The 19,038-nt window shown below is 53.1% G+C and overlaps 2 protein-coding genes across 4 annotated transcripts; both read left to right on the top strand.

The window, feature by feature from the left end:
• The first annotated feature begins 6,568 nt into the window (after positions 1-6,568).
• On the top strand, positions 6,569-7,636 carry G0S2 (G0/G1 switch 2). The gene is made up of 2 exons (XM_048071009.2): positions 6,569-6,722; positions 6,997-7,636. The coding sequence occupies exon 2, from the start codon at positions 7,040-7,042 to the stop codon at positions 7,343-7,345; it is 306 nt and encodes a 101-aa protein (XP_047926966.1). The 5' UTR covers positions 6,569-6,722; positions 6,997-7,039; the 3' UTR covers positions 7,346-7,636.
• A 5,225-nt stretch (positions 7,637-12,861) lies between these two features.
• Positions 12,862-17,869, top strand: LOC106041294 (11-beta-hydroxysteroid dehydrogenase 1-like). Of its 3 annotated transcripts, none has more exons than XM_048070997.2 (7): positions 12,862-12,880; positions 13,469-13,558; positions 14,172-14,302; positions 14,887-14,998; positions 15,724-15,909; positions 16,703-16,846; positions 17,377-17,869. In XM_048070997.2, the coding sequence occupies exons 2-7, from the start codon at positions 13,471-13,473 to the stop codon at positions 17,595-17,597; spliced, it is 882 nt and encodes a 293-aa protein (XP_047926954.2). In that variant the 5' UTR covers positions 12,862-12,880; positions 13,469-13,470; the 3' UTR covers positions 17,598-17,869. The 3 variants fall into 3 exon arrangements, with proteins under 3 accessions (XP_047926954.2, XP_066839137.1, XP_047926956.2); XM_048070999.2 differs by lacking the exon at positions 12,862-12,880 and adding an exon at positions 12,972-13,312; XM_066983036.1 differs by lacking the exons at positions 12,862-12,880; positions 14,887-14,998 and having other exon boundaries at positions 12,962-13,558; positions 14,172-14,309.
• The last annotated feature ends 1,169 nt before the right edge of the window (positions 17,870-19,038 follow it).

Raw genomic sequence — 19,038 nt, forward strand, 5'->3', positions numbered from 1 at the left:
GGGAGCAGGGCTGGGCGTGCCGGCCCTGAGCCACCGCTCAGCAATGCGGTAACGCCGCATTCCTGCGCCTGCTGCGAAGATGCCTCCTCCTGTAAGATGCCTCCTCCTGTCTCGGCCGGCTGAGCAGGGGAAGTGGAAGGAAACACTGAAGCGATTTTCAGAGAAAGAGAGAGGAAACGCGCAGCCAGCTCAGGTACCTCCCTGCGCACCGCTCGGCGGGCAAGGCTGCGGGTGATGGACACAGCAATCCTGTGAGCCTTGGCTGAATGCCTGCAGCTGGGTGCCTCTTCGGTCTGGTGTAAAGTCAAACCCAAGAGCACTAAGCCAAGCAGGTCAGTTTAATGCTCATTCCATCAGAAACCGCACTGCTGACGCCAGGGAGGACCAGCCGCCCTCCGACCCATCCGAGCTGTCCCCAGTCTCCATGCAGCCAAGCTGTTCAGTTCATCTTCCCACTAGTTCCCTCCAGACTTTCCTTCCCCACGTAAATCAGGCCCAGCAGCAGCAGGACAGAGGCACCGCACGGTGACAACTCTTGGGAAGCCCACCAACGCCGCACACCGACCGTGCCAGAGCCAGCAGTGCTGAGCTCCAGGCTGCTCTGAAATGTCAAAACTCCAGCCCAGGTTACTGCAAAGCACGGGCTGCTGCAATTCGCCCATGCAAACAAAGGTAGGCCTGGAAAATGCTACCTTAACCACAAGCTTTTCAAATGAGCTATCCAAACCACCTTCAGCCAGCCTTTGCTCCTCCAGGCTGTCCCAGCAGCTTGCCAAAACAAGGTGAGCAGTCACCTGGCATTCCAGGCTCGGCAAGTTCAAACAAGAACAAGAGTGGGAACAGCCTCCTTTACAGAATACCTACTGCAAAGCAGTAAGTCACACACAAAAAAGAGGAGGAAAAAAAAAAAAAGCCGTTGCTGGAAGCGTCTCCTCCAGATGAGATGCACCACATGGAGCCGCTCCCTCCTCGTGCTCCGTGACATTCCTGTGGACAGGATCATTTCAGCTCCTGCTCTGTGGTGTGTGTGTGTGATCAGCCTTGCAGCTTGTGTATCCTACCCCTGAGGTGCTCATCAGAGGCAGGAGAGCCCCACTGTATGCGATCCTATACCCATGGCATGGGTTGGCATCAGCAGGTCCTAGTGCCAGCAATGGTCTGAAGGGGACACACAACAGAGGACCCTGTCCCTTCCACAACAGCAGCAACCAAGAGAGATGCTGCTGGGTTGGGTTTAAATTTCAGGTGGAAAGAGGTCTCAACGTTTAGAACAGAAACGCATCACAGCCAGTGGTTCAAAAGCTCACCTTCCTGTGAGGGTGGGAAGAGCAGCCCATGCACATTGGTCAGCGTCACAAGCTCACACTAGCTAGCGAACACCAAGCCCCTGCTTTTAAAATTAAGGCCCCCAGCTTGACAAGCAGACAGAGCCCAGCACCACGTGCCTTCAGGTCACCGGGCTCTGAGCTGGGTGCCGAGGCGGGATGAGTGGGATGAGCGGGATGAGCGGGATGAGCCACGGCACGAGGGAGGCACCGCGGGCAAATACTCCCCAGGTGCTGTGCCCGGCGTGAACCCAGTAGTGAGTGCTCCCGGGCAGCCAGAGCTGAAAAGGATGTGAGTCGTGTGTGAGTAGCTTTGTTTTGTTTCCTCCCTCCTATGTTTGCTGTCTGTTGGGGTGAAAGGCACACAAGTGCCTTAGTCTGTCGGGAGCTTTTCCAGGGATACCGTCCGAATACAGCAGCTTTCGATCCAGTTGTCGAGGCGTGACACCCGTTAGCAAGCACTGACCAGCCCTGAATGGCTGCCTTCAATTACTTTAAGTCTCTCTGCTAAGCTCAGAGGAACACAAAAGTAACTGGAAATCAGGGGCAGAGCACTGCTTGCAAGGACACTTAATCTCTTGAAACATAAAACCTCCATTACAGGAAAAAGGACACTAACTTAGTATAACTGTATAGCACTGGAGCTACACGAGAAGAAGAAAATCGGGGAAAATCTGTTCAGAGGTAAGAAACCCTGCCAGTGTCACAGCTTTTGGGCAGCTGTCTCCACTGACTTCAGTAACAAAACGATGTTTCCTCCACAGAATCTTTTAATTTCCTATTTTAATTAAACCCGGCCGGCAAACCACCTCCTCACCACAGCACATGCAGATGAGCTAAAACACAGCCTTTGCTAATTGTCATCTTCTAAAAGCGTTTCAGGAATTTCTAACGCAGTTCCAGCTCATCTCCTGAAACCCCTACGCCTGCTTTGAAAACAAATAAAACTTTGAACTGAAAAATCATTGACCTAGTTTAGGTCTAAATGGGGTTACCCCAGGGGCTTGTTGCAGGGCGCAGTGCCCTCGGGCCCAGCCTGCGGCCTGCTGCCCCTCCACACGCCTGCTCTGCGGCCACGGGCGTGATAGCAGGCAGGCAGAGGGGCCTGGGCAGCCTGCCTGTTTCCACCAGAAGGTTGGACACAACTATAATTGCAGGGGAACATCTTTATTTTTGTCATGTCCCCATTGTCTAAAGGAGAAAACATCCCGTTAGGACAGCAGGCGGCTGCAGGCTGGAGGATTTGGAGGCGGCTTTTTTGGGCCATGGCAGGGGAGCAGGGAGGGGTTTCCTACGCTCCCACCCCTGCTGGCCAGCAGGGACCCTCAGCACAGCCCTGTGCCCACAACAATCAACAGCAGGAGGGTTAAAATAATTTCAAGAGCTCCCTCTAAGCCGCGTGTCCTCTTTGACACCGCGAGTGATGACTGCAGGGGAAGTCACACTATTTTCTGCTCCCGACTGCCAGTTTGTTCCTCCCCCCACCTGCTGGAGTTGAAACCAGGGACTCAGCTTGTGCAGGTTTTGATCCTGCTGTGGTAAACCCATGTTTTTCCCCATCTTTGCCCCACGTGTCCCCATCCCTCTGCTCCCCAGCTGCTCCGGCTGTTCCCGGGCATCTCCAACCACACCGGGGCCAGCCGCCCATGCTGAGCGGTGCCAGCACCGCTCAGCCCCCGCCGCCACAGGGTCCAGAAGAGCCTGAGCCTTGTCCGGGCATGGACACGTGGAAGATGAGGCAACAAATACTCCCACCTCATCTTGCTGCTGCTGAGATGCAGGGATGACGCTAAGCCACGTTTTGGGAAGTTTCACTGACAGCCAGAGGTCACCTCCGTGGCTCTGCAAAGCCCAGAGCTGCGAGTGGAGCTGGGCAGGGGGGGCCTCGTCCAACCCAGGCGTGTGGCCAGCCACACACAGCTAGTCAGGAGCCCTCAGACTCGCTGTTCGTGCACAAATATGTTGTGTTAACTGCATTTGAACCCCTTCTCCAAGGTAAATTATATTAAATGAAAATACAGTATTCGGATTCAGAGTTGCCCCTCCAGTGCATCCCCCTGCGGCAGCTCCGAGCATCCCCGGGAGCATCAGCACCGTCATCCCCATGCAACACGAGCCGCAGCAGCAGGACACGGCTTAACCACGGGCAGAGCTCCCCGGGAGCAGCCCCATGCAGCACAGCCTGTGCCCTGCGGCCATTTCAGGGCAGCCTCACCTGAGCTGGTGGCTCCGGCGCTGGGCACAGCACGGCTCCGGCCGAGCTCAGCACGTGCGGGGCCAGGGGCATCGCCTGGCGAGCCATCGCACGCCCCGGCCTCCCTGCCGCCAGTATTTAGGTTAAACCTCAGGTGCTTATGCCGCTTTGCGAATTCAGGCAGAGCTCTTCTTCCAGATGACGTTAAACTCTTGTCATTTTCCCAGCTATAATGCCCGGCTTAATCAAAATTGCAATTAAGCCTGACAACCTCCTTGTGTGGACTCTCCTAAATAAGATTAGGAACAGCTAAAATTAGTCTAATTTAATGTTAATCATTAATCCTTTTATCCATTCTTAATCCAATTTAAATGTCCACACAACGAGCCTGCACAGACTTTGTTACTCCAGTTTAAAACAAAACTGAATTAAATATTATTTAGTTAAATCAACACAACTTGAGTGCTGCCATAGGAGGCATTTGCCACAGAGGAATTATCAGCTGCTTGGGTAACCCTCGACATTATCCTGAGCACTGCGTGCTCCCTGCAGCTCCAGCTCTTAGTATGCTGTGCTTGCAGACATCCCCATCTATATTTTATTAATACAAAGTTCCTTTTCTAGCCCCCAGGTTGGAAAAGAGGCTTTCAAATAAACGGTTCAGGAGGCAAAGAAAAATCCTGTCTCAATTTTATTTTTATTTTTAAGGCAAAATGTCATGATTCAAGCACTTCACGCTGACCTTTGTTTCTGGGATTACACCCTGCACAGCTCGGAGCTTTCTGATGTTTGTGCAGGGCCCAAGCAGCTTGCAGCACTCACCGCTTGCCCAGGCTGGAAAGGGAGACCACATCTCACGCTGTAGCAGCCAGCCCTGGCTGCAGGAACAGTGACCTTGAACTTTCCCTGTCTAATTGCTGTCTCCTCCAGCTATCTTTTCTGCAATGTTCATTTTTCAAGGCACTGCAGAAGGGAAAAATGTGGCTTAAATATAAGAATTGGCCACAACCTTTGCTGCCAAGTTGGCAGAAAAGATAAGGACTTTATTTTAAGAAGCAAAAAAAAAAAAAAAAGACACTAAGGAGGGATAGACAAGTCTTTAGCAACTTTTACAGCCAGTCTTGCAATACAATTTCCTAAGTGCATTCAAAACTTGCAAAAAGAAAAAAACACCCCCGAGTTTTCACTGGCAGAGGTTCCTTGGAGCCCTGCTTGCAGCGCAAGCTCTCCCACCCCATGTGACTGTGGGGAAACTTTCAGCCTCCCCACTACGTGCGGGATGTGAGGAGCAGGAGGTGAGTCACTCGCTCACATGCGCCCAGGGAAGAGCTCAGCAAGGAAGAGAAAAAAAAAAAAAAAAGCCAACACATTTAATGAACACTTTCCTTTGTGAGGATCCCAGGTATTCACCTCCCACCACTGCTGAGCCTCACATGGCCAGTGAGTCGTGCACCCAGGTGTGCCAGGAGAGAAGGGGAGGAAAACAGCACGAGGACTGCAAATAGAAGCTTGGCATTGCCATCCTGACACAAGGCAGACTTTAGGTTCATTTAATTTTGACCCAGTCCAGTGATTTTAGGGCATAATTTGGGCAATATTGCCTCTTAGAGCAGTTTTTCAGAAGGGAAGGTGTTTAGATCCTTGAAGAAGAGGAAAGAAGTGACACGGATAACTGACACAAGCTCCAGGAATTCCCAAATTCCTTGAATTTCTCTCCGTGCCTCTTTCCCCCTCAGAGAGACGAAGCCAGTGCTGGCTCCCTGGCTGTGTCCCACCCACGCTGGGTGCAGGGGCAGGAAGGTGTCAGAGGGGTCTCTCCCAGGCAGGCTGTGCTAAAAGCCAGCTCAAGGGCTTCAAGCCCCCCCTCCCTGCACCACCATCCCTCCATCCCATGTGCTGTGGGGAGGCAGGTGGAGAGCCCCCCCGTTTCCCCTGCTGCTTGGAGGATGAGCCCTGCTTCGGTCCCTGTGGGGCTGAGCCTCACCAGGGCTCGTGGCCATCCAGCCACCCCGGAGGAGACCCAGGGGAGCCAGCAGTCTCCTTCACAGCATCGTTCACCGAGGCTCTCTCTGGGCTTTACCTCTCTCCACAGACAGCACCAGCCCCTGCGCATCAGCTCGCACCACATGTATTTACGTAGGCTGCCCTAGCAGAAAAACCCCCAGCATCTCAGCCGTACTGATCGGGTGGGAAGCCTGTCCGGACCCTGCAAATTCAGAAGCTGTCAGTCCCAGCAGCTCCTCGTGGCTTTAGCTAAGGTCAGCAGCAGCTGAGGGGTACGCGGCTCTCCCGGCCGGAGCAGCATACGTGCGCTGACGGAGCCGGCAGCAGAAGGGCAGCGGCGCAGATGATGCAACGGGCTGTATGTTATTGATGCAACACTCTTGGGCAGCGAGCCAGGGAAGAAGTGTGACAGTGCCGAGTTCTTTTCTCCCCAAAAAGGAAATATGCTGTCCTTTTTGTGAATCATAAGGGAGTTAAGATTACAATGGGGTGTTACGGAGTTTCAGCATCAAACACAGGGAAGTGACAATATGATCTAACAGGCAGCCTGGAGGTTTCACTGCGGGGGTCATTTCCAGTTACTCTGATTCCCAACAAACCAAGGTGCCGTCCCACGCTGCATCCAGCAGCTTTCTGCCGGCTCCCTTGGCCACGAGCCGCGCGTGAAGCCTTTAACAAACACCCTCACACCGCAACATCTCCGTTGTGCTCGCCGAGACGCGTTTTACCTGCCTCGCTGTGAGAAGGGGCAGCAGGAAGACACGAAGTTTCACTGACCCCACCAGCCGAGGGAAGCCCAGCCCCGAGCCCCCCACCCCAGCACCCCGCCTGGGAGCTGCCCACACGCTCTCTGTCCCCTCGCACCCCCCCGAGGCGCCCGCTACCGCCCGCAGCACGGCTCCCAGCGCCCGCTCGGGCCAGCCCCGCTGCCAAGCGGCCCCCGGGGGACTGCCGGGGGCTGGCCCGGCTCCTGCGGGCAGCGGGGGGGGGGGCACCGGGGGACCCGTGCTAGCGGCGTGCTCGCGGCGTGCCCGGCCCCCCCCGCTTCGGCCCCGCCCGCCCCGGCGGCGATATAAGGCGGGGGCAGCGGGCGGCCGGCAGCAGCTGCAGAGCCGAGCCGCGGCCAGACCAGCAGAGCCGAGCCGAGCCAGCCCGCAGCGCTCACCGCCCCTGCCCCGGCCCCGCAGCAGCCGCCTCTGGTAAGGGGGAGCCCGGGGGGGCGGGGGGACGCTGCGCGAAATGCGGGGGGATGCTGCGGGGACCCCCCCCCCCCCCTTCCCGCAGCCCCGAGCATCTGCTGAGCCGCGGGGCTCCTCCACCGGCTGCGTTCTCCTCTGGCAGAAATTAAAATTCCCCACGTACACGTGGCCGGGGGTGGCTGTAGGGAGCGGGGGCCGAGGGGAGCGCTCTGACACTGCTGGAGAAAGCTGCCGGATTTAACTAACATGCCTCTCCCTCGCTCTTCCCCTGTAGAACTGACATCTTCCAAATCTGCTGCAAAAAAAAAAAAAAAAAAATGGAAACCATGCATGAGCTGATCCCCTTTGCCAAAGAACTGCTCAGCCAGAAGCCCAACAGGAAAATGGTCAAGCTGTACATGCTGGGCAGCGTGCTGGCCTTCTTCGGTGTGGTCATCGGTCTGGTGGAGGCAGTGTGCAGTCCTTTCACCTCCGAAGGGAGGCTAGAGGAGGAGGAGGAGAAGAAACCTGCCCCGACACGAGGGCAAATGCTTCCTCAGAAACAGGAGGATTTGATCTTGGAAAAGAGCAAGAAGCCGGTGGTGATGCAGCGGGCCCTGGTGACCAGGCAGCATGCCTCCTAAGAGCCCCACAGCCTGAGTGGTGTCTGCTGAGCAACCAAGCACAAGAGACTCTGCTGTCCTGTTGTACCTGGTGGTGGTTCCAGCAAGAAGAGCGAAGGTTTGGCTGACCGAGGGAGACCGCAAGTGCAAGACTTGAAAGAAATGAATGGTTATAATTTGCTGCTGTGCAGCAGTAGGAAAAAATACCTTTTGTTGGTATAAAAATGTGCAAGATGCACAGCATGGTTTCTTATTTTTATTACAGATGCATTTTACAACATTTTGCAAAATCAATAAATATTTTATATGGTACCAATGCTCTCTAGCTGCATTCATTTCAAACTCTCCTCTTACAGATTTGCGAACGGGTTTCACTTGCAACTCTGCAGAAGTCACTGCACCCCCTCGCTGAACAGCAGCGGGCAGTGACCAGACCTGCTCAATGGAGCTCCCTCCCTTGGTGTGGCTGCTCTGGGGCCAAGGGGTTGGGGTTTCCTAACTCCAGCAGCTGCTCCCTTCCAAAAATGGGTCAGCAGGGGTGGGGAGGAGGTGGCCTTGTGTGACAGACACATTCCCAAAGTTAGAGGTGGGTGTTCCACCTTCCTGGGGTTATCTGAGTTTGATGGCACAGATTCCTGTCTCTGCTATGAGATCTCTTACTGGGCTCCTTCACAAGCCTGTCACTGACACCTGATCGTGGAAAATAATATTAGCTGCCACTATAACAGGCATGTCACAGCTGGAGAAGCTGCAGCATGGGCAGACATGATGGCACAGTCAGCCTGAAGCAGGTGGAAACAGGGACCCGAGCCTCTGGGCTGCACCCAGAGCACTGCCAGGATCATTAGAGGACTTCCACCTATTTGAAATCTTTCCTGGGCTTAGCTTTGAACATAACAGATTCTCACTATGTCGTGTAAATTAAACTCTCCAGACAGCTACAGCTGAAAGATCCTAACCATGCTACGAAACAGAGGGAAGAGAAACAATCCCTGGCAGTCAGAAGTGGGGGAGAAAATCCCTCTTTATTGGTTCAATGGCAAAGGCAGAGCCAGTGGGGCAGGGATAGGGGCACGCCATACACCCTGCCCAGAATCTGGGAGACAAACCCACCAGTGCTGTGCTAAAAGCAAAACAATTGTTACAAACAGCACAAGGTTATGGAAAATAAAGCAGTGCTGCCTGACGCCAATGCCAAGTATAGAGCTCCTCCTAGAGTTGCACAAGTTAGGGTCAGAATCCAAAAACCTAAGAGCATAGCTGAAGTTCCCTTAATTTCATACATTTTTCATAATACATAACTATGTAAATCGTTTTGCTGATGAATATTTCTGTCAAAACAAATGAGCACAAAGAAACAGCAGCACTTTGTGGAGGAGAAATCCCACTAAGCCCATGCAAGAAGTCTTTTTGGGCTTTGAACCAAGTGTAAGGTGCCTTTCCTTCAAGGGGAAAAAAGAGCAGAGTAATTTAAAACATCCTTTGATAATGATTTGATTTAGACCTTAACCAAGCACTTTGGTCTCTGGCAAGGCCGAACGACCCAGAACCTCACTGACACTGATGGAAATGTCAAGGCAAAAAGGAACAGAGAGCTGAGGCTTGATGGCGGCCGCAGGCCGAGCGCCCCGGCTCGGAGCCAGGCTCAGTGGAGCTGAGGCCCTGTGCTGCGTGACAAACCAGGGACCTAAATAAATGCCCGCGGCTGTGTCAGGCATGACAATGCTGCCAGGTCTCAGTTCTCACATATTTCTGTAATGCATAAACGTTTTGCAGTGGCAAGCAGAGTTAATAAAATGGATTAGACTGAGATGAGAATCGCTTCTTTGTCCCAGTCAGCTGCAAGCTCTGACGATCACACACTGATCAGCCCTTCCCAACAAGGTACAGGTCCCTCAACCTGCCCTCAGGAAAAGGGAGAATTTAAGAAATGGGGTTACGGGGGCCCAGCTTGTGAGGCCAGGGGCAGTGAGGACGCTCAGGGTGAGCCCACCTGCGGTGGCCCCGGGCAGCGTGGTCACGCCGCGTACACGGCCCGCTGCGTTGTGCCAGCATGCTGCTGCCCTCACCTCCTCTCCACCGTTATCCAGTCACGGGGTTTATGAGCTTAAAGCAAAGAGGTTTGTGGAACAATCAAAATAGCTCCTCCTAAGACAGCTAATGGGATTAGACAGCTAAACCGCCGCACCATGCCGGCGGTTCTGGAGCCAACTCGGTAAAGCCATGCCTTGCTGAAGGCGATCTCCTGCCTCCTGACGTCCTGCGAGGGCCGAGGCCATTGCCCGGCACACGTCGCCTGATGGGTCAATCTGCAGGGTCAAGCCTGTGCGTTACCACTTCCACAACAGCTTGCCTCGGATTTCAGGCAGGAGTGCTTCTTGGCAGGGCAGCTGATTAGAAACAATGGCTGATTTTACCACAGTGACCACAAAAAGGCCTGTTTACACCACACAATGACAAACTCCATGCACACAGGAGATTAGTAATCCATTTAACATCACTTTAACTATGATGAATGGCAGGCTTGCCAAATGGAGTAGATTAAAATGCTTCAGCAGACTTCCTGGTCTTTAAACCGCAGCAAACCTCTCCAAACCAGCCTGCTGCCCAGCCCCATCTCCCAAGCCCCTGAACCCCCCCACCCCAATGCTGACAACAGACAAATGGCACAAAACCCTCCCAATAATACCTGCCACAACCATGTGCAATTGGCAAAATGCATCCATGCACCCTGGCAGTGAAGCACGGCAGAGCTGCTCCAACAGCCCAGCTGTGAATTGCAGAGGGAAATTGCAATCATAAGCGCTGGGATGAACCAGGGAGCAACCAGGTGGGATATGTAAGCTGTACAGTCAGTGCTAGTGAGGACTTCTGAGGTGAGCCACAGCGCAGAAACATGTGGAACATTTAAGACCGAGTTAAACCAAAGTACTGAGGGATAAGCTCTTGAGGAGAGCCACACGTTGCCTAAGGTGTGCAGCATGTTGCTGAAGCCACCTGAGCTTGATTTCTGTTTTTCTGTTTCTTTTAGGAATTGTCTGAATGCAGTTTACTCCAATCTGTAAATATGTAGTTTTCCTGATGCGATAATTCCTAAGGAAAATTGCAGCTGGAATAAGAACTGATACATATTTTTCTCTGTCCTCCCTGCAGCACATCTTCAGAGATCTGATGTCGGTTTGAGCCATTGCCCAGGCCTTCAATAACACGAGCACCAAAAACGCAGCAGCCCTCCCACCCAAGCCAATTGCTTCAAGGACATGAGCTGAATGCCTTCAGAGTCCCAGCTTGCTATTCGTAGGCCATGGATGTTTCAAAAGCTGCCAGGCTAAATTTAGGGGCCCGGATAAGCATATCAGCCTCTCCCACCCAACACCAAGGGCATTGGGAACATGGAGAGTGGCCAAGACCCAAGGCAGCCACAGCCACGGTACCAACAATAACGTATCAAGGCAGCAATTCCTGATTTGGTCACACAGGAAAAAATAAATGTAGTGCTTATGAATGGCTTAAACATCACAGTATTTTCCCTAAACTGGTAGTGAGTACACACACTCTGTCAAACCCAACTCTGTCCTACAATCATTGCACGCCTTCCTCGGGAGCCGAGAGCACACTTCTCAGGAGCGATGCTGCGGCAGCGACAGCAGTTGCAGGACGGGGGCACTGCCCGCACACCGTGCCCAGGAGGCTCCACGAGGCTGCCTGCACCATGCCAACACATGCCAACCTGCTGCAGTGCGACAGCATCACGTCACCCTGCGCACAGCCCCAGTGTGAGCATAACCGAGGGTAACCCTCTGTAACGGCAATATCCCTGTTACAAGGAAAGGAAGTAGACCTGCACTTGTGATAAAGTACTGGGAGAGTTAGGTGTGAGAAATAATGTTTTAACATCTACACGATAAAGGGAAGCAAGGGGGGAAGAAAAGGAAAATTATCTGCAATTAACAAGGATTTGATAATGGGTTAAAACCAGCCAAATATCACTCAAAAGAGAAAAAAAAAATGTGGTATTCCAATTTCTGCCAAGTGCTTTTGAGTTCCTGAGCTGCATGCACGAGCCTGCCTAACCCCCAGCCCTGCCCCTGGAACTCTCCTTCCCCGCTGCGCCTCGCTGCCGTGCACGGCAGGGACCCTCCAGCAGCTGCCCTTTGCTGCTCCGCCAGTTTTTGTCGGAACAAGCTTCTTCGTGCCTTCATTTCCTCCAAGTGAGCTCCAGGCAGCCCTAAATGGAGAACCTCCCATGTGCAGAGCAGTTAGCACAGTGCTAAGCACTGCACCGTGGAAAACATGGCTGCAAACAGGGGAGCGATGCAGAAGCGACCTGCAGCAGCGGGAAGGTGTCCAGGATAATTCGGGTGAAGCTGTTTCAGAAGCAAGAGGCTGCTTCCCCGTCCACCAGTGCTCCATCTCACCAGGCATGCTGCCGGCCTCTGCCTGTAAAGCTGGGAAGGTTTGGAAGCAGTGGGGCCAGGACCAGCCTTGTGGGTTGAGTTCAGTCACTCGGATCAGAAAATATTTCTCTGCAGTTGCCTCTTCCTGCCCTCCTCTCCCTTTCTGCACTCCCCACCCTCAAGAAGAGGTTAAAAACAAGTTCTTAAGTTGCATAGAGCAAAACAAACCCAGAAAAAGCTTCGAGTGGGAGTGAGGAACTGCAGCGCCTGGCCGGGTGACAGGCAATGGGGAGGAAATCCAGGCAGGCAACAGCAGTGAAGAACAGCCCTGGCTGGGGGCTCCAGGGCCACCACGGCCCCCCCAGTCCTCCCAGGCCACAACAGCATCCACGCACATCCATCCACCCATGCAACATCCTAATGCCAGAAATAAAAACAGCATCTTAAGAGAGCCTCTCCCCTTGCCCACAACACAGATCTCAGCCGAGGTAGGGCTAACTGGCTCGTTGTTTTCAAGCCAAGGAATGAAATGGCTGCCCCATGATCACGGCTCAAGTTCAAAGCTGCAGGACTCGGGAAAAGGCAGTTACCGTAGTGCTGTTATCTGACCAGAGGTGGGATAAGTGCTTACTACCAGGGGGTAAGAAGAGACTGAAGTAGAAAGGCATAAATAAGTCTCTAGAGACGTATTATAGCAGGATCAATACCTGAGAGCCCCTCTGCCCTGCTAAGTATGTTTTTAAATTAAACCATCTTTATTTTAAAGCTCTAATAGATTAAAAAAAATATATCTTTTAGTAATTCTTTCTGGTTCCTTATGGTGGAGGGGTCTGTGAGCAACAAAAACCACCCGCATCCATCGTGCCTGCGTGGATCAGACCCTGCTGCAGCTCTGGCACCACCGACAAGGCTCTGAGCCTGGTTATCGCAGCTTCCCTGGGCTGGGGCAGCACGGGACGGAGCGCAGCAGGCTCAGCCCCCGTCCCCACCTAGCACCACAGGTACCATCACTCCGCGAGGCAGATCCCAGCTCCAGACCCACGCTAGAGCATGATTTAATCCTATTACGCAAGATCGCTGACATCAAACCTGCTGCTGCCCGGACACAGCACGACAGCGGACGCTACGTGTTTTTTCCTTGGACTACGTTCACTCACAAGTAAGGAGGAAGCTGCGAAGCTCCTGCAATACTCCAAGCAGGAGGGAGCTCAGCAGCAAACCCCGTCTCAGCAAAGCAAAGCCTTTTCTGAGCTGTTGGGTATGGGGACGCCCTGGGGGGTCGCAGGGCAGTGACGCCCCGGGCAGGGGGTCCCGGTGGCTGTCCCCACGCCTGACCCCCACGGTCGGACCCGCCCACGCCCGGCGCCAGTGGGAATAAAAGAGGAGCTTCAGCCACCTGCACTGAGCTGCCTCTGATGTTCTGCGAGTGAAACTTGATGCTGTTCGGCAAAGACACACCTCTTCCAGGGTGTTGTGCGAAATTCTGCATTTTATCGTAGGGACAGGAAATATGAAAAGAGCCGGGCAGAGCTTGGAGCAGCACCGCCAGTTAGGCCGAGGCTCCCCGGCTCCAGTGGGGAGCAGATCAAAGGTTTCGCTTCGCTTAACAACCCCACTGTGATTTTCCAGTGCTTTGGAAGTTGCAATTCCTTCGCAACAGGTTTTGAAGGATAGGCACTGCTGCTTCCTACGGGAGCAGCTCTGCAGAGGTTTTTTTCCTCCTTTCTCTTTCATGCTCAATTTCCAGGGATGGGTCGGTTGCAAAAGATTCTCATTCCTTTTTTGGGACTGGTTTTGGCCTTCTGCTTTTATTCTGCGAGGGAGAATTTCAAACCGGGTAAGTATTAAAAGTGAATCTCTCCTTAAGTAAAATATTAAAAGGCACATCTGAGTGCTTTGCACAGAAACCGTACAGAGCTTGGACCAAGCCAGGTCCAAGCCATTGTGGCAGGGCTGATAATGGAGCATTGTTTTAGCAGAGATTCAAACTCAAATTGAGCAAGTAACATGCAGAAAGAGTTTCTGAAGGAGCAGGTGAGGCAGCGGCTTCTGAAACGGAGAGGGCTTTGAACACTTCATGTTCAAGTCTGTAAAAAAGTTTATAAACGTGGCTTTTAAATGTTGGATTTTAAGTTTTGAAGCATGTACTTAGAGGGTGTTTTTATTGCAAAATAGCTGTGTTTGTTTATAAGTTGTGTTCTGATCCATGAAAAAGCTTCTGAAAGAGCCAAGAACCGTCCCCGTGTTGCTGTGGTCAGTTCGCGCTGCAGCTGCTCCTTGGTGCAGCTCTTCCAGGAGAGGGAGGAGATGTCTCCATGTGAGACGGAGCACAAGGCTTGCAGGCAGACTCACTCAGCTTGCAATTAACTGCTGCTTGAGGGCATTAGGGGATGGTATTTTCTTTTTAAACAGGGTTTGGATAAATTAAACCCATGTGCCTTGGTCCCCAGAGATGCTGAAGGGGAAGCGTGTGATCGTCACTGGAGCAAGCACTGGAATCGGGGAGCAGATGGCATACCACCTGGCGCAGATGGGAGCCCACGTCCTGGTCACCGCACGGACAGAGGCCAAGCTGCAGAAAGTAAATGGCAAGCTGAGCACTCACACATGCATGCTTATGGCAGTGCACACACAAACGTAGGAAGGCCAATCTCACATCACAGGTACACACATAAACACATGTGCACATAACTGCCCCAGCACAAACGCCAGATGTGCACTGTTCTGATCACGGGTATGCAAACTTACGGTCTCTGGGGCTCCTGCACACTCAGAAATCACTTTCCTGCAGGCACGCACTCCGTACAGCACGTACTGCAATATTTGAACTTGCTCGGTTATGTACACATCTTCCCATATGCACAGGCTCCATCAGCACACACGCCCTCATTCCACTGCAGTGAAATATCAGCTCCTGCTCGCCCTGCACACACGCGGCTCCAGCACAGACGGCGCCGATAAAAAGCCACACCGCCTTGGGTCACGCGTTCCCCAAAGGAATCATTTCTCAGGCTCCCTTTGAAGCTCAGAGGCTCCAAACACCCCCAGAAGCCCCGCGCTGCAGTTTTGGGGCAGGGGCACGTTTCGGGGAGCAAGGCGCCCTCCCCGCGGCAGCGCCCGGCCCCCCGTGCGGGCGGTCTCTGACGCGCCGTGTTGCCGTCGCAGGTGGTGGAGCGGTGCCGGGAGCTGGGGGCCGGCTCGGCGCGGCTCGTCAGCGGCAGCATGGAGGACATGGCCTTTGCCAAGCGGGTGGTGGAGGCGGCAGAGGCCGAACTGGGTACGTCCGCAGCCTGCTCCCCGCCAGCCAGCGGCAGGTTAGAGATGCTGGAGCTCTCCAGCACGCTGCTTTTTACCCTGTGCCCGCTAAGAAAAAATCGGTACCTGCCAAGAAAATAGCAGGAGAAATGGGGATGGGGAGAGGTTTGCCGTAATTCTGCCCCCTGCGGCCCAGCACTGCCCCTCTGCCCAGCCTGCACCGCTCCAGCGCAGGCTGAACTGCGCTCTCGATTTCATCTCGGTGCCCTCGTAACATCCTGTCCTAGTATCACAATCCTGGATTTCATCACTGCAGGCTACTGTGGGCTAAAACCACCCGTCAGGCCCGCAGCAGCCTTGCTACTCTGGTCATGGGTCATCACTGCGGAAATGCAATACTTCAGCTCGGTGCAGAGCACTCCCTCTCCCAGCAGGGGTCCATAGACAACTCAAGAGCAGTCTCCCTTGTGCCATATTATTCGTGTTTCAACCAGGGGAAAAAAGTCACACCAGCTCTCTTGCCTAGGACGAGTCACATAAGCCCAGCACATTTCTGCTGGCAGCCACCACCCAGACCATCCCAGCTCTGGAGATGGCAAGCCACAGCTCTGACCCAAAAAAACTGACCCCAAAAGACTCAGACCCCCAGATTTTTTGCTTGCATTGATTCTGCTGCCAGGAAAGGCTCCGTCCTGCCCACGGCAGCCCTCTCCCACCACACACTAATGCCTGCTCCTCTGCTTTCAGGGGGCCTAGACATGCTGATTCTTAATCACGTCGGCAAGTCGTACTTCAGTTACTTCGATGGCGACATCAGGCACGTCCAGAAGCTCTTGGACATCAACTTTCTCAGCTACGTGGCCATGACGGTCTCTGCCCTACCCATGCTGAAGCAGAGCGGGGGCAGCATCGTAGTGGTCTCATCCATGGCAGGTGAGTGGGAGCGAGGTGGGACACAGGACTGTCATAAAACACTGTGGGCTGGTTTTCATAAGTAGGAAGCACATGGAGACACCGGGCATCTCAAAGGAACCAGAACTGCTTAACGCACTCAAAGTAACCAAAAACAACAGGTCTTTTTCACATTTTCTCAGTGGAATTTGTTCTCTGATGCAATCTGATTGCCCCAGCTTGCTTTCTGACTGGCCCCGTAATTAAACCCCACACCCTGGTGCTGGGCTCATTAGCACAGCGGAGCTCGTATAGCTCCAGTTTTGTGAAGAAAAGTGGAAATGTAATTATTTCATGCTGCATTGGTCCTCTGACTATAGGTCAAGTGCTTGACCTACCAGATATTCTACTCTGCAAATATTTGTAGAGTCAGTTACTGACTGACCTAATAAACTTCTGTTAAGTCAGGGGACTAAATTAATAACAGCTGTCCCCACTCACAGCTGGTCTGTTGGTTGGTCTTCTGGTGATCAGCTTAGCTCAGTATCCAGAGTCAAGAGATTAAACTTTGCTCTGTCTCTCCCCTCTGAGGGTTTTGTAGCTGCTGCCTGCTGCTCATAGCCTGAGCGGAGATGTGGGACACGCTGTTGGACTTACAGCCATAAAAGAGCTGGACCCTGAGGGGAATGCTTTGTAGTCCTGCTGTTGGTGCCAGGATGATGTTTCCCTAACAGCAAACTCCCTTTGGGTAAAACACTTTATCTGATGAAGTGCAAAACAGAGGCTTACGTGGCACAGCTTTCCGTGCCTTGATGGAACTTCTCTGTGTGTCTAGGTAAAGTTGGGTTTCCCTTTACGGTCCCCTACTCTGCAACAAAGTTTGCCCTGGATGGATTTTTCAGTTCCTTGAGGCAGGAATTCAGCATCCAGAATGTAAATGTTTCCATCACGCTCTGCATCCTCAGCTTCATTGATACTGGTAAGACCCGCACCGCTTGGCCTGGCTGAGCAGGAACCGAGCGTTGTGTTTTCAGCTCCTTACCCTCCCCACGCCTCTGGTGCTGCTTTTCTTCTGGCCCTGCTGTAGCACGAGGGCATGCAAAATAACCTCTGGTCTCTGTGGGCTCCAGCCACTGCACAGAGGCTGGCACAGCCTAAAATTCAAATTTAAATGGATGTGCCAGCCACATACCTTCCCTTAGCCTCATCTAGTGATGCAACAACCAGCTACAACAGCGTGAGCACGTGCTGAGAATGGCTTGAATATCTCTGCATGTGTTAGACAACGGGGAGGAATGTTGTCTTGTGAAGTTACCTCTGTTTTCAAGCGCATACCGATAGGCCCAGTTTTAGTAAATCTTTCACAAGTTCCTCTACCTCCATTCATGTTAATTAAATGAGACGGCCTTCCTCAGCCCCTCAGTTTGCTCATCACAAGGCAAACTTCAGGGAGAGGACAAGCGGAGGGCAGCCCAAGCCTGACCGAAGTTCCCCTTGTTCCCCGGCTAGAGAACGCCGTGCGTGCTGCCGCCGATGTGCTCCTGATGTCCCCGGCCCCCAAAGAGGAGTGCGCCCTGGAAATCATCAAGGGGGGAGCCCTGCGCCAGCGGGAGGTGTACTACAAATACGCCTTGACCAAAATCCCCCTCCTGCTGCGGGACTGGGCCGCGGAGCTGCTGGACTACCTGGTCCGGCAGCACTACCACGTGGAGCGCCCGCCGGCCGCCTGAGCGCCCGCGCAGCCCCGCGCCTGCTTGTTTGTGCCTCGCTCATCCCCGGTCAGAGATCTGAGCTCGGATTTTAAAAAGTTCTTCAGTTTTCTGTAAGGTAATCGCATCGCCCCCAGAGGGCCTGGCTGGGACAACCCCGCGCTGTGGTACGGGATGTGGCAGCGGGGAAGTGCCCGCGCCTGCAGCATCCCATCCGGTTAGACCCATTCCCTTCCCCTACACTAGGGAAAAGTAGTGACAAACTAATTATTAAATAAAACCTAATAGCCTTACTGTGGTGTGTTCTGTGTTTGTTTTTTATCCCCTCTTTCTCCGTTACTAAATGCTGTTGTAAATAGGCATAATTCCACTGACTCGCCTTTCTCAGAAAATTGAACCTTTGCAGTAATCCTTCATTGTTTCATTTCAGGAATAACAGTCTCTAGCCTATTTTTTTGCTTAGCTTAATGACCAAATTAAATGCAAATCTTTTCACCGAGTTTATTCTTTGGGGTACAGTTCTTGACACAAACATTGTACAGCAAAATGCCTTCCAGCCACGCAGAGCTGCTGCGCTGCCGCCCCCAGCCACGAGCGCAGTGCCAGGCACGGTGCTCGCTGGGGGAGACACCCGGGCACAAGCCTGCAGCCAGCCTGGCACGGCTTCCCTTACCCCGGAGCTTTCACACCTAACCTGGCTGCGGCCACCTGAGCAACACCCATGACATCCCCAACCAAAAACCAGTGCCTACCTTCCAGCTGTCACCTGGTTCAAGATGAAGAAACGAGAAACCTCCCTCGGGCCCTTCCCCAGCATCATTTTGCTCGTTTCTTTCTAAAGGGAACTGGGAACCAGCATCTCCGTTCTCTTTATCCTAACACCTACTGCTCAAATCAGTGCACGCAGAGCAGGTTTTGCCCTTTGCTACTTTCTCTGAGAAAATTGTTTGCAAATCAGTTTGCCATATGCCCGGGCAGATGCTGAGCAGTGTGACACACAACGCTTGTGAAAGCTGAAGATCTTTATTATTCACCCGCTTGGCTCTTTTACTGCCTTTCACAATCTGCCTCACTGGATTCCTCAAGACTGAGTGCAGTTTTTTAGGTCTAAGAGCCACCACCCAGCAAACTATCAGCATTACACTGATAACGATATTACACAGCATAAACCTGGAACACTGATAAAGATCTAGAAACACCAGCTTTGCCAGCCCTGCTCTCTCTAGGTATTTATGTGAACCCGCACCACAATGATTACCACCGATCAATAAATCCTCGTGGCACCCAGAGAGGAAGAAAGGGAAGCTCAGACTCGGTTTCAGACACAAGCAGAAGAGAAAGAAAGCTGACTGTCCCAGGAGGTCTGGGCTGGGGGGACACGGGTGTTCCAGTCCTGAAGGCGGTCACCAAACAAGGCACCCGCTGCTCCACCGAGCTGAAAGCTTTCCAGGGCTGGTCTTCA

The sequence above is a fragment of the Anser cygnoides genome, chromosome 25, assembly GCF_040182565.1.
Source record: "Anser cygnoides isolate HZ-2024a breed goose chromosome 25, Taihu_goose_T2T_genome, whole genome shotgun sequence".
Taxonomy (NCBI): Eukaryota; Metazoa; Chordata; class Aves; order Anseriformes; family Anatidae; genus Anser; species Anser cygnoides.